We start from the raw sequence: 15,524 nt of genomic DNA on the forward strand, positions 1-15,524 counted from the left end.
TCTGCTGACAGCTACTGCTAGATGTGCTTACAGTATGTAAAAATGGGCTGGAATCAAAAACCATATTTATTAGCAGATGTGACTCCATCAGCAGTAGGGGTGGCACGGTCCATGAATAAAATCAGAACCGTTCGGTTCGCTTGTCTCGGTTCGGAGCGCGTGTGTGCCGCACGGTTCAACGGTTCATGGCATGCGCAATGTAGTCTCATGCCCTGTATGTGACCTCAGATAGCGTGTTTCCCTTTCGCGCGAAAGAAGAGGTGACTGGTTTGGAGTATGAAGTACTACAGGTTATGTTACGTGTAGAAATGGCAAGTGGGAGAGAAAAGGAAGTCTGCCCGCAGTTGGAGGATGCGCCAGCGTCATAAGTTTGGTGTGTGAAAACATTTTTATTTCATGTTACCTATGATGACAGCGGAAATAAAACAATAGATAGAACTGCAGTCTATGGGTTGAATGTGCTCGAACAGCCACAGGAGATCGCCTTCTCTCCGACCATTTATCTAATCTGAGGTACTAAACAAAATGTTTTACGTCTTTTCGTATTCAGCGCTATTTTTAGCCTTTCATTGATAAAATTAAAGCGGCTGATTTCCGCGTAGTTTCATTTTGCTAGCGTGTGAAAGTTGCGCGATCTTATTTCAGAAATTGCCCCTCAAAGTAATCAGGACAGAAGTGGTAAAAAGTGGACAAAAGAGACGGATTTAAATATTACAGGTATAAACGTTATGTTTCTCTCTCGTCCACATATAGTCTCTGCAGTATTTAAGCAGCCTCTCAGTGATAAATCTAAGAGCTACACTGAAGTTGGCATTTTGATAAATGCAAGTTATCTTTGTGTCCTAAAAATGCACATAAAGTTCATGTAGATGGCAATACACATTCTCTTTTTTGCCAAATAAATGAAAAGCATGTTGAAATCATCAATGTCTTCCCTCTTGCTCTATCAAAATCTCACCTGGCTTTCCTCAGAGATGGTCCCAATAATGTGCTTAAAGTCAAATTCAGTTTGTGCATAATTACATGATATAACTTTTTTTTAATACTGTATCCTAAATTATGGATAATTAATACATTAATAAGATAATACATTTCTGGAGTGTTAAAAATTTAAAGGAAAAATAACAACAAGAACCGTACTGAACCGAGAACCGTGACCATAGAACCGTGATACGAACCGAACCGGGGGGTTTTGCGAACCGTGCCACCCCTAATCAGCAGACAAAAAAGACTGGCAAAATAAAAGAGGCACAGGTTTATCTTACCTGCATAAGCATGTAGTAAATGCCTGCCAGGCCATGAGCTGCTCCAACATATTGTTTCTTATGCCATTCGTACAGAAGTGGACAGCGCTCACTTTTCTTCTCCTCTTTAGACAAGCTCTTCCCCGACTCCAAAATACCTGTCACCACCTGGAGACAAATTATTTCACTTGGATTAAATAATAGCATGTTTATGGATCAAACAATTCGCTATTGGACCATGGTCAGCAAGTTTATCCCCAGAAGATCAGCACATAGAAAGGTCTTGTCAGCAAATGTAAAAATAACTCAATGCCCATGTTTGCCCAAATACTATTGTTTTCATCTTTGTGTAAGTTCAAATGCAAAATAAAATAAATCATGCCTAACATACCTGCCTGTTAGGGTGACCACCACCCAACAAACCAAATGTGGGACAAGTAGTAAGTTTGTGTGGGACAATCTAGAATGTTACATTGAATCAACCATTTTATTTAGGTGGGTTAAGCTTCATACGTCACCACCATCAAACCAAGACGCGAGTAATGATGAGTTTATATGGACACAAACTAATATTATGTCGGAGTCGGCTGCTTGTGTTGTAAGTAAACATGCTGCACAGTGTTTTGTACGTGTGTATGTCAAAGCTTTCTCTGATATTTCAGCGCAGTTGAAGAAATATGATCGGGCAACTTTCACACGCTTTCAAAATGAAACTACGGAGATCAGCTGCTTTAGTTTTATCAATGAAAGGCTAAAAATAGCGCTGTTCACCGTGTTCACGCCAGAAGTCAGAAAAGACGTAAAACATTGTTTTTAGTACCTCAGATTAGATAAATGGGCGGAGAGAAGGCTGTCGCTATTGTGGCTGTTCGAACACATTCAACCACATGTGCGTTTACACTACAAAAGCAATCTGATCGAAAAGGGTTTCGACTACCTCTGGATGTGGTTGAAAGTGGTCGAAAGTGGACGAGCTCAAAAAGTTTTGAACACCGTTTACACCTGGCATTAACGTCGTCCACTTGTGATGTGATCGATGAAAACGCATGTTAATGCCAAGTGTAAACAGCCTCTAAATTGCTCTCGCAGCACTTTGATGTCATATGCCAGTCAGTTCGTGCAGTGCCCGCTGAGGTCGTACGCACCTATTTGTGTGAGAGGAGTTTATGCTTTTGATGCAGATCTGTCATATAGCAGAAAAACGACGCCACATTTTAATAAAAATTTTTTAAAGAATGCATGCATGTTTTCTAAACATAACACTTAAGAAGAAACACTGATAAAAAAAGTGGGACATTTTCCTTATATGCAACGTGTGGGACAAAGGTTCAAAATGCTAAGCAGTAAAACGCAAAGTGGGACATGTGCTTTCGTGTGATCCATTGCAGGAAAACGTCAGCATAAAGTTCACATATAAATAAGTTTAGTATTATAGGTCTGTTAATTAATTTAATTGAAACTATGCTCATTTTCCAGCTCCCCAAGAGTAAAACATCAGATTTTTACTGTTTTGGAATCCATTCAGCTGATCTCCGGGTCTGGCGCTACCACTTTTAGCATAGCTTAGCTAATTAGACCATTAGCATCGTGCTAAAAAATAACCAAAGAGTTTTGATATTTTTCCTATTTAAAACTTGACTCTTCTGTAGTTACATCGTGTACTTAGACCTACAGAAAATTAAAAGTTGTGATTAGCAGATATGGCTAGGAACTATACTCTCATTCTGGCGTAATAATCAAGGACTTTCCTCATGTGACATGGCTGCAGCAGGCATAGTGATATTACGCACTGATCAAAAATAGTCCCCTGCTATTGAAAGTAATCAAAGGGACTATTTTCGAGCAGTGCGTACGTTTTTAAAAGTGTCCAGAGGTAGACAGTATTCAAGTATTTTAGTTGCATTTTCCAAGCATTTGTACTTTATCAGAGTGTTTGTCTGAAGTCAAACTGTGACAATAAATGTGTCACAATCTTTATTTGTTTATATTTGCTTTCCCATGAGGTCACATGAAGCGCTCTCTCTCTGGCACAATAATCTTAATAATCTTTTGTAGTGTGTGAAGTTCCATGATTTTCAAATCTTGTAGTCTGAGCATGTTTAAACCTGTCATTATCCTTATGTGCACGCTGCAACCGGATTTCACAATCAGACAGGATTTAAAAAATCCTGTAGTGTAGACCTGGCGTAAATCAAAATTAAGGTGCATAAGACTGATTAAACAATTAAATAGTGCCATTTTTAGAAGGATCTCTTAGCAGAAATGCAATTTTATTTACAAAACTATTAGTGGTCGCAATTTTAAACTGCATTTAAAGGTGCTCTAAGCGAATTGAAGCGTTTTAGACCATAAAACATTTTTTGTTACATACCGGAAACATCTCCTCACTATCTGCTTGCTGCCTGTCCGCTGATCAAACTGTAAAAAAACGCGATCTCTGTAGACAGCCCAGACTTCACAAACGGCAATATCAACAAATGGCCAAACCTAGCAGCACAAAACCAAACAAAGTATTCCAGCCAATAAACGACAAGAAGGATTTGGGGGTGGGGGTTGGGCGCGTTCATGAAAGCACGGAAGGGAGGGGGAGGGGGAGTAGTTAGCTACGCTCTGTCTGTTTGAAAACAGTTCAAACATCAACAGGAAGTGACGTCGCACATTATTCGCTTAGAGCGCCTTTAAACTGTAAATTGTTGAGGACTTATAAAGTTTATTAAAAATCCTGGAATGTTTTCCTCAAAAAACTTAATTTCTTCTTGACTGAACTAAGAAAGATAAACATTTTGGATGACATCGGGGTGAGTAAATTATCAGGATTTTTTTAAGAAAGTTAAATTATACATGTTTATCTAGTCTTTTGTTGGATTAAAGGGGGGGTCCATGATCTCTGAAAGCCAATGCTGACACACACACCCCTACCCCAACAGAATCTGGACCTTCTTGATAGACACGCCCCACACATACAGGGTTCCCACACCTTAGTTAACTTCAAATTCAAGGACTTTCAAGGACTTTCCAGGTCCAATACCCTCAAATTCAGGGACTAAATGTGGGGACACATTTCAAGTGAGAGCAAGGTTACATCATGTTACCTTTTAAGATACATTGTTACAGTTCCCTTTCAAGGGAACTCACGCTGCGTCACTGCGGTGACACTTTGGGGACGCCTTCAGAGGTAAGTGCGTCTGAATCTGTATATCAAATACAACCAATTGTGCGACTTAACGACAAAGACAGGGTGACGCAGGAGCCAGGAAGTATATCGCTATCTGAAATATTGCCAATGATGGCGTTTCAGGGAAGCAGGAAGTATGGTGTAGCGGCTACCTTACGTTGTTAAAAAGGCCGCTGAGAGGCTGAAGCCGGAACTCAATGCATTTGCGACGCATATAATGAACTATCAGTGAGGCAAACAGCTGTTAATAGTCCCATTTTATTGCACAGACAGATATTTCTTCAGGTTTAAAAGTTGTTAATATGTAAATATGGTCAACAAAGAATACATCGTCCTGACTCACCCCCTCTCGCTACCACACTAAGTGAACAGGTGACTAATATTCCTATTTCCAGGTAATCCCGTGACCCTCCACCATGATCACGTGACATTTAACTCTTTCATGTCCCTTTCATTCCAGCCCCTAATTATTATCAAGTAATAATTACATCGCCATAAATTAGACAGGAAAACAATAATGCATTTACATTATATAATGTCCATTTCTTCTTTCAAAAGAGAAAAAATCCTGAAAAAAGTCAGGCAGAAAAATTTGACATTTGTTAAAAAGTCGTCAAAAAATTTCAGGCAACAAAATTATCCGTCTTCTGCTTCTTGTAAAAGACAGATCTTAGTTATTGGCCTTTCCAGACAGGTGGTTTTAGTTTTAACTTGCACATGACGCACAAATCCTCTTCTATCTGGAAATGTTTGAATTATGCGTCCAATAAGCCATGAGTTTCGAGGTGCTGTATTGTCCACTATAAGCACTATGTCTCCTGGTTTAAAGTTGCGTTTGACTCTTGACCATTTCTGACGTTCTTGAAGTTGTGGCAAGTACTCCAGAACCCATCTCTTCCAGAACAAGTCTGACATGTACTGGACCTGTCTCCAACGTTTACGAGCATAAACATCTTCCTTTTTGAAATCGCCCGGTGGTAACGATGGTACAGTTTTCAAAATCAACAGGTGATTTGGTGTTAATGCTTCCAGGTCATTTGAATCAGTGGATGCTTTGGTGATTGGACGACCATTGAGAATAGATTCAACCTCGCAAAGAACCGTTTGCAAACCCTCTTCGTCCAAATTCTGCAGCTTTAAAATGGAATTCAAAACTTTCCGTACAGATCGAATTAACCTTTCCCAGGTTCCTCCATAATGTGATCCAGTCGGGGGATTAAATGACCATTTAATACCTTTCTGAAGGAGGACATCATTAATTTGACCCTGATTCCATCCCTGTATAGCAACTCTTAGTTCCCGCTCTGCTCCAACAAAGTTCTTTCCATTGTCTGATCGGAGTTCTTTGACTTGACCACGTCTTGCAATGAAACGTCGAAGTGCATTTATGAATGAATCTGTGTCCAAGGAGGGTGCCACTTCAATATGTATAGCCCGTATGGCTAAACAGGTAAAAATTACTCCATATCTTTTCACCACAGTTCTTCTGCTTTTTACCTCGAAAGGTCCAAAATAATCCACCCCAACATGGGTAAATGGTGGCACATTCGGAGTGACTCTGTCTGCTGGTAAATCAGCCATCTGTTGGCATCCTGGAAGTGAATTCAGTCTTCGACATATGACACATTTGGATAGTACACTTCTTATTGCTGTACTTGCACCTATAATCCAATATTTTTGTCGTAATTTAGACAACATATGATTACGACCACAATGTCCTACTTCTTCATGTATGTGTCTCAGGAGAATATCAGAGATGTGAGAATTCTTTGCTAGAATGACTGGATGCTTGGATTCTTCAGGCATTGATGCCCTACTTAATCTGCCACCAACCCTCAAAACACCATTAAGCGTAGGACAAAGTCCATAAATACAGCTACCTTTCTTGACACTTTCCCCTCTTTTTAGACAAGCAAGTTCATCAGGAAACATCTTCTCTTGTGAAAGTCTAATAATCTCCAACTCGGCTGTCTCTAGTTCTTCTGGTGAGAGATGAGATTTTTTGAGTTGACCTTTGAAAATCTCCATATCCTTTTCCAAAGAATTTCCTTGTTGCACAACAGATTGAACTGAAGCAAGTCTCAGTAGTTTCCTCTTCTGACTAAGAGATAAGAGCAGTTTCTTAAATCTCAAAATCCAAGCCATTGCCCTTTTCAAATGAAACCAAGAAGAGAAGTGATTAATGAAACGTGCAAGCTTGTCATCCTCTTCATGAAGCTGCACAGAGTTAATCTCAATACCTTTCTTGACCTCAGGATCATCCACTTCAAGCTTTTCAAGGTCATTCAGATTGGCAGGCCATTCACTTTCAGGATGAAGAAGAAAGGCAGGACCTGATGTCCATGTCCTGTTTTTGAGAAAGACTTTAGCAGTCGATCCTCTAGAAGCAACATCAGCTGGATTGCTTACTGTATCTACGTATCTCCACTGTGAAACTTGTGAAGCCTTGAGAATTTCTGTCACCCGATTGGCTACAAAGATTTTGAATCGTGAAGTCTCGTTTTTGATGTATTTGAGAACAGAAGCACTGTCTGTCCAAAAAACAGAATCCTGAAGCTGCAGATGTAATTCCTTCCTCCATATAACATCCATACGACTTGCCATTGTAGCAGCAATGAGCTCCATGCGTGGAATGGTAACACACTTCATTGGGGCTACTCTTGACTTTCCCATGATAAAAGCACAATGTACTACAGAATTCATATTGCGTGTTAGCAAGTATGTCACCGTTCCATAGCCATCCTTACTCGCATCTGAAAAATGATGTAACTGTGCAGAGGCGATGTCACCAAAGTTTGGAGGTTTTAAACCTCTTGTAAGCTCAAAGCTTTCCAGAAGATGAAGTTCTTGAAGCCAGCCTTTCCATTTTTCAACAATTAATTCAGGCAAGACATCATCCCATCCTAAATTTCCTTTGCAGAGGTCTTGCAATATTTTCTTAGCAGACAATAGTACAGGGCTCACAATTCCCAAAGGATCATACACCGAGCTAATCATGGACAGTATTCCTCTTCGAGTCATAGGTCTATCTTTGATTACAATCTTGAATTTGAATGTGTCAGACTGAATGCACCACTGCATCCCTAACACTCTCTCGACTAATGGAGATTCCCGATCAATATTCAAGTCTTTTGCTGTCTTTGCTCTTTGATCCTCAGGTATTACTGCCATGACTTCACATCTGTTGCTCATCCATTTTGTTAGCTTGAATCCACCTTTGGCACATAAGGATACAAGTTCCTGGTACAATGTCATCGCTTGTTCAACAGTAGCAACTGAAACAAGGCAATCATCAACATAAAAAGAATGTAGAATTGTATCCACTGTTTCCTTGTTGAACTCTTCCTTATGATCATCTGCACATTTCCTTAGAGCGAAATTAGCACAGCTAGGAGATGATGTTGCTCCAAATAGATGCACTAACATCCTAAAATCAGTAGGGTCTTGGCTTAAATCCCCATCAGGCCACCAAAGAAACCTTAACAAGTCAGCATCCTCAGATGGTATCCTTACTTGATGAAACATTGACTCAATATCTGCCATAATCACCACAGGTTCTTTTCTAAATCTCGTCACCACTCCAATGAGTGAGCTGGTGAGATCTGGTCTTTGCAAGAGTTGAGCATTAAGTGATGTTCCTTGATAACTCGCTCCACAATCAAACACCACACGGATTTTCTTCTTTGTGGGATGGTAGACACCATGATGCGGGATATACCAAATTTGCCCATCACTACGCATCCAATCCTTTGCAGGCACTTGCTCTGCATAACCTTTGGAAACCATATCCTTCAAAAAATCTTTATAGTCAGTAAGAAAGACAGAATCCTTTTGAAGTCTCTTCTTAAGGTGTAAAGCACGTTGTTCAACAATTCTCCGATTATTTGGCATATGAATTCTCTTCCTCAAAGGTAAGCCGATCTCATAATGCCCATCAACAAGCTTAGCAGAATTTGTCACCATTTCCATAAATTTCTGATCTTCTCTTGAATAGCTAGTTTGTTCATCTTGGATACATTCAGGGAAGTCCATTTTAAACTGCTGTTGCCACATGTCTTCCAGATTCAGAACTGAAATTCTATTGACCATGACCTCTGTTTGAGCACAATCCTTTACATCATTAGTATCTCCATATAGTGGTCCATTAACAGTCCATCCTAACATTGTTTTGATTGCATAGGGTCCATCATTCACACTGCGGATAACTTCCAATGGTTCCAAAGCTTTAGGAACATTGGTTCCAATCAGCAGCTCAATCCCTGCCTCAATCTCAGGTAAATGAACACAGTTTAAATGGGGCCATCTTTGCAGGTCACTTTCTTTAGGTATATTCCTCTTGTGAACAGGCATACTTTCTTGGGTGTAAACTCGAGGCAATTCACAAAAGTCATTCCCATTCAATCCTGCTACCTCCATTTCAGACAGAGCATAGCTACTCGTAACCTTTTCTTGTCCCATAGTTCTTAAGAGTATACACACTTTGGTTCCTGTGAGGTTAAGTTTTTTCATTAAACTCTCAGTACAAAACACAGCTGTGCTCCCTTGATCTAAAAAGGCATAAGTAGTAACAATTTTACTGCCTTTCTTTGCTTTGATCTGTACAGGCACAATTGGGAGTTTACAATCATAGTCCCCAGCCCCAGTAAGACCACTGGAAATCAAAACATCATTCACTGCCATCTTCGGTTTCTTCTCAGTTGTATCAAGAGTCTTTTCCTTTGGAAAGATATGTAGCAAAGTGGGATGTTTAAGACCACAAACATCACAACAAAGACGTTTTCTGCATTCTTTGCTTATGTGCCCAATGCTCAAACAGCCAAAACAAACTCTATTTGACTTTAAGAAGTTAAACTTCTCATTGTGGGATTGCTTTCCCAACTGAGGACACATACCCAATGTGTGTGCACCTTCACAGAAGAGACATTTTTTCTTATCAGGACCAACCTTTACCTCTCCTGTCTTTTCAGATTCACTCCCTTTGCTTGCAGCAATCACAGTGGTAGCAAAGCTGGTTCGTTTTATTCCAGGACGAGAAAGAAATTTACTTTTCACATCCTTATTCTTGGCTACAGGATCATCCTGTATATTTCCAAACACTGGGTCCATTACCACTTTGACTTGATGCTCTATAAAGTTGACAATGTCAATGAAGGAAACTCGTTGGTTGCGTCTTTCTTGTAATTCACAAGCCATTGTTCTCCATTTATCCCGAAGTCTGTAAGGGAGTTTCTTTATAATAATCATCATATTTGCTGGCATATTCAACTCACACATATATTGTACCTCCTCCATGACGTTACCACAGCCTCTAAGGAAAAGACTGTACTCCTGTAAAGCATTAACATCTTCAGCTTTGATCTGAGGCCATGACAGAGCTTTATTCATATAAGCAGATGCAATTTTCTGTTCATTTCCAAAATGTTTGTGCAACAGATCTTTGGCTCTCACATATCCCCTGTGTGGGTCAATATGCTGACAACTTTGTACTAAGTCCCTTGGTGGACCAACAGTATATTGTTCAAGGTAATACAGGCAATCACTATAGTTATCAGTCTTACTCTCAACACTGTTCACAAAGGCTCTCATGAATGCATGATACTGAAAAGGGTCGCCATCAAACACTTTCAGATCTCTTTTGGGCAAGGATGACAAACATTGCTGTTTTAACAAAAGTGTTGTTATTTCGTTTTGCTTTCTCATTACACCATAAAGGTTGCTCTGCACTTCATCTTCATCATATGGACCCAATGCATCTCCTTGTGTCCCTTGTTGTACAACTCCTCCATTAGGCCTTACTCCGGATCCTAATTGGTCATGCACTGATCCAAACACATTTACTGACGTCTGAGGAACAAATGATTTAGCACTGGCATTAAGAATCTGTGTTTTCCTTCGATCTGACTCCAAGTTGGAACGTTTTCCTCCTGAATGTCCAGATTAATTGCTTGACACACTCTGGGATTTTAAAACATTCAGTTTGGCCATTTGAACTTCAATTTCTCCTTGCAGATTAAGTTGTTCCTTTCTTTTTCTTAGCTGCTCCTCTTGATCCTCAAGTTCATGTTTATCCTTCAACAACTTTTGTCGTGCCTTTAATGCAGCCAACTCAGCCTCTGCTTTGAGACGTACAGAAGAAGTAGATGACACACCAGATCTTCTTTCACTAATTGAGCTCTGATTTTTAAATGATCTGCTCCCCACATTTGAGACACTATCATTAGGTTTAATGTCATCTTGCAAATTATCTGATGTAACAATAGATGAAGCTTGGACGGTCGCTTGAGGAATAGTAAACTCTTCCTGTGTTGCAACAGTTTCAGACTGAATAGGAGTAACATTCTCCTCCAGCGTCTTCAACCACTTTTGAACTGCATCTTTAAATGTATCAGTATATTTCATGACATTCAAAAACCATTCATTTTGCTTTTCCTGCTCATCTTCAGGAAGTAAGGGAATCAACATATCATGCAGCTTATTGGCATTTTCACACAATTCAACAAGAGTTTCAAACAGCATTTGCACCTGAGAGGCATTTTCGTTTCTTGTCATCAAATTCTTTATCTTTGGAATCAACCCTTTCATTTTGTTCACATTTGTTTTTCTTTGCTTTTGCAAACTTTCAATGTGGTTTGCCAAGACTTTTACAGTGGGTTTGGATACTCGTTTTTCACCCTCCATGACGTCATCAGCACTCGCTTCACTCATGTTTGTGTGCTTTCCAACGCATCAACAACAATTACAATTTACATTAAACTTCTCAAAGCATCACAACGAAACTTAGGCAAACACCATCAACTTCCAGAAAACATTGCAACGTTATTTTTCACAACAAACGAATTAACAAACAACCTATTTCAAACACCAGAGCTCTGGACAAAACCAACTAAAGCCAAACAACAAACAAAACAACCGCGCGACCATCCCCAATGGATAAACAACATTCCGAACACTAACAGCGCGCTCTCAAAACAGCACAGCTCAGTGGTAAAAAGAGTAGCATCTGCCTGCACAAGCGGAGACTGCAGTTTCGGGACCGCAGTCATAGGACCGCAGTTATAGGACCCTAGGTTTTTAGTGACAACGCCACCTAGCGAACTAGAGGACCAACAAAGATGGATGACAAGCAGAGTGTGAGTATCAAGTTTGAATCAATTTTTATTTGAACATTAAATACAATCGTGATGCATTTCATTGGAAAGTTAACATAGCCGATTAACATAGTGATTGTGATTTGCTAAATAGTCTTGCATATCCATCATACGTAATATGGCAAGGCACGTTTATTTGTGTAGCACATTTCATACACAGAGGTCATTCAACGTGCTTTTTATAGAATAATGCTGTAAATAACTTGTTAGCACATTCGTTTAATTAAACTGTTGCATAAAAGCTTGTGTTGACTTAGTGACAGTACAAGAAAACTGTATTACGTTGGTTGTAAAAACTTGTTAGTTAGTTACTCGTTTTTTTTTTTAGTTAAAATAATATAAATATGTTTTAACTGTCACATGATCACAGTCAGCCTTTTTGACGTTACCACACAATACATGTTATGAATATGTCTCTTCATTTAGATGTGGTTTTAATGTTGATTGAGACATGTGACATTTTTATAGTCAGACATAACAGTAGGCCATCATAATAATTGACTGTTAAAATACCATGTGTTAGATTGTGTCATGTACTGTTTACTGTACTGTACTGTACTGTACTGTACTGTGTACCACTTTTTAACAGCATTTTTGTTAATCAGTGATTATGTTCTTTATGTACTATTTCAGTGAAGTGGAGGAATTTAATCGAATCATAGACAAACAATTGAAAAAAGAGGGGAGAGCATCCAGTTGCTGCTGCATACATCACAATGTGTGCTTTCAATATTTAATATTTATATTTATCTATCTCTCTCTATTATTATTTTTTATCTGCTCAGATGTGCTTTATTGACATGAATGTTTCAAGAACCTTTGCTCCTGTAATGAACTCTATGCAATACTAATATGAACATTACTTGGTATGAAGATTGATATAAAGTTTGAAATCAAAAATTAAAGAGTTGTTGAACATGTTCAACTAAATGTTCCTGGTTTCATTCATTTCTTTATCTTTCTCTCACTTAGGAGTCAGTGAAGACGTTGTCCATGCAGTTCTTATGTTGTTCACATCATTAACAAATTTGGGTAACACTTTACAAAAAGGTTAATTAGTTAACATTAGTTAACTACATTAATTGCATGGACTAATAATAAACTGCACTTATACAGCATTTATTAATATTTGTTAATGTTAATTTCAACAATTAGTAATACTTGATAGTTGGTTAATGAATTGTGAACTAACATGAAAAAACAATTAAACGCTTTATTTAGCTTAATTAAAGATTAAGGTTAATAAATACTGTAACAAATGTTTTGCTTATGGTTTGTTCATGTTAGGTAGTACATTAACTAATGTTAACTAATGAACCTTATTGTAAAGTGTTACACTATTTTTTTGTGTGTGTTCAAATTCAACTGTTGCAATATATAATTTTATAAATACAAAAATTTTAAATCTACCCCAGAGTCATCCTTGTGTATTCCCTCTGTTCTTGAATATGTGATTGACTAAAAAGGCTAAAGTACACGATTCCTTGTTTATTTTACTTGATGAGTTATTAAATAATGCAACGTAGAGCCAATAATTACTTAACATTCCTAAAAATCAGATTTAATTTAAATAAAGAAAGCAGTATTTGGGTGTAATAAACCTTTAAAAACATCTAAAACTTTAAAAGTAGTTTAAATTGGGTGAAAATATGCATTTGTGGCACTTTTTTCGAGTAGCATCTGCCTGCCCCACCAGAGGCTACAGTTTCGCTAGATGGCGCTGTTAAAAAAAACGAGGGTCCTAAAACTGCGGTCCTGAAACTGCGGTCCTGAAACTACAGCCTCCGCTTGTGCAGACAGATAATGTTGGGTAAAAAGCCCAACAGGCTTACCTATGCGGTGATTGTTTGCATGCTTCTCTTCGGAGCTTTGTTTGACGTTTCTCGTTGGCGTTTTATCTTTGCTTTCATCTCAGTTGAGCAGAATCCTGTACTCCGTGACGCGATGCGTCCGCCAAGAAGTGAAGCTCTTTGTTGACAAAATGTAGCGGCTACCTTACGTTGTTAAAAAGGCCGCTGAGAGGCTGAAGCCGGAACTCAATGCATTTGCGACGCATATAATGAACTATCAGTGAGGCAAACAGCTGTTAATAGTCCCATTTTATTGCACAGACAGATATTTCTTCAGGTTTAAAAGTTGTTAATATGTAAATATGGTCAACAAAGAATACATCGTCCTGACTCACCCCCTCTCGCTACCACACTAAGTGAACAGGTGACTAATATTCCTATTTCCAGGTAATCCCGTGACCCTCCACCATGATCACGTGACATTTAACTCTTTCATGTCCCTTTCATATGGCAAGGGAACAACAGTTACATACGTAACCCGAGACGTTTTCATTTGTCAAACAAAACTGTGCAAAAAAGCATTTTGGTATGAATCAACATTCGCATACAGAAGATATAAGCATTTAAAGTGAACAGTTTAGCACGTGTGCTTAAAAAGTCTAGATATTTTATGATATTATCCTACACTACACAGGGAATAATGTGGATTTTTTTCCAGAAAACTTTTTGCATAAAATAGATTCAAACACTTTCAATGACCTGTATCTATGTATTTATATTTTCAAAAACTTCCCAGGGCCTTACATTTTTTCCCCAGATTCACAAACTTTCAAGGATTTCAAGGACCCGTGGGAACCCTGCACATAAGCAACACAGGCAACACTGTTGGTTAGTAGACACGCCCCTTACTGCTGATTGGCTACAAGTGTGTTTTGGTACTCGGCCCGACACCCATTTCCAAAGTGTTTTTCAAAAATCATGCACCCTGCCTTTAAAGAAGCAGTAATTGTTTACCTCATTTTTTTTTTTTTTTTTATTAAGGAAATGTTGCATTAATATTATGCAAAATAAATGTTAATTTAGTTTCACTAATTTCTTTTAGTTATTTTTAGTCATTTTAGAATTAGTTTCTCAGTTACTATAAAAATATTTTAAATACCGCCCTTATATTGACCACATTGGTTTATTAACTCTTTCGCCGCCAATGACGAGATTTTCCGGCTTTCCGCAATATCGCTATTATCCACCAGGTGGCGCACTTCCGCAACTTATAAAACCCGGAAGTAGCGCCTCACATGAAAGAGAAAGAACTCCGTGTATGTTTTAAAGATCGCTCTGCATCTGATCTCTATCAAAAGTCCTTCGCAAAAATGCAATTATCTCAGCTTTTTGCTCAAAATTGGGTGTTTTTGAAGAAACTTACCCATGTTTGAGAATTGACTACAAGAAAACTAATGAAGGTAGGATGAAACAGTTTTTTTGTTTGAAAGCAGAGGGTCTGTTCTTTCAACTGATACATTGTTTGTTTATATATTTAAAGAATAACATTTTCTGGAAGGCATTAAACTTTTGTGAAAATCATGAAAAATGCTGGCGCTGGCTGGCAACTTTTTTTAAAAATGCTGCCGGGGAAAGAGTTAACATCGGCATCTGCCATCAAAAACCCCATATCGGTCGACCACTAATAATTATATTATCAATGGTGTATAAAGACGTTACATAATAAACTGTATTGTATTTATTACCTTAGAATGTGACGTTTTTATCTCTATACACCGTGGGTCCCTTTATGTGGAAGTTGCCATTTGGCGACGCCATATTTCTACAGTAACCCTAAATGGACAAACTGAACGTTTTCTCAGATGATGACATGCTTGTCCTATAGCTTCCCTATGCTTTTTGAAAAGAAAGGGTATGCTGTGGACTGAACCGCTGGTCTCACTGCTAGATGACGCTACAAATTCACAAATTGTACCTTTAGGATTAGAGATTAAAATACAACTGCAAACTATAACAAAAACGCTATATTTACCTCCAAATTAAAATAAACAGTAATTGTGTCTCAGTATGTCTCTGATGTACTCTAGGTAGGCTTTGAAACTTAGTCTCAATTATTTTTCTACGCTAGGATGCATTCTCCCTTGTTGTTGCCATATTGTTTGCCTGG

At 38.5% G+C, this 15,524-nt stretch overlaps 1 protein-coding gene across 1 annotated transcript in view; it reads right to left on the bottom strand.

Annotated features, from left to right (window-relative positions):
- Positions 1-15,524, bottom strand: part of lancl2 (LanC lantibiotic synthetase component C-like 2 (bacterial)) — a 57,934-nt gene that overhangs the window by 24,475 nt on the left and 17,935 nt on the right. Inside the window, exon 6 of the mRNA XM_065294831.2 lies at positions 1,266-1,412. Within this exon, the coding sequence (XP_065150903.1) occupies positions 1,266-1,412 (147 nt within the window). The remainder of the gene's footprint in view (positions 1-1,265; positions 1,413-15,524) is intronic.

This window comes from Paramisgurnus dabryanus, chromosome 22, assembly GCF_030506205.2.
Source record: "Paramisgurnus dabryanus chromosome 22, PD_genome_1.1, whole genome shotgun sequence".
NCBI classification, from domain to species: Eukaryota; Metazoa; Chordata; class Actinopteri; order Cypriniformes; family Cobitidae; genus Paramisgurnus; species Paramisgurnus dabryanus.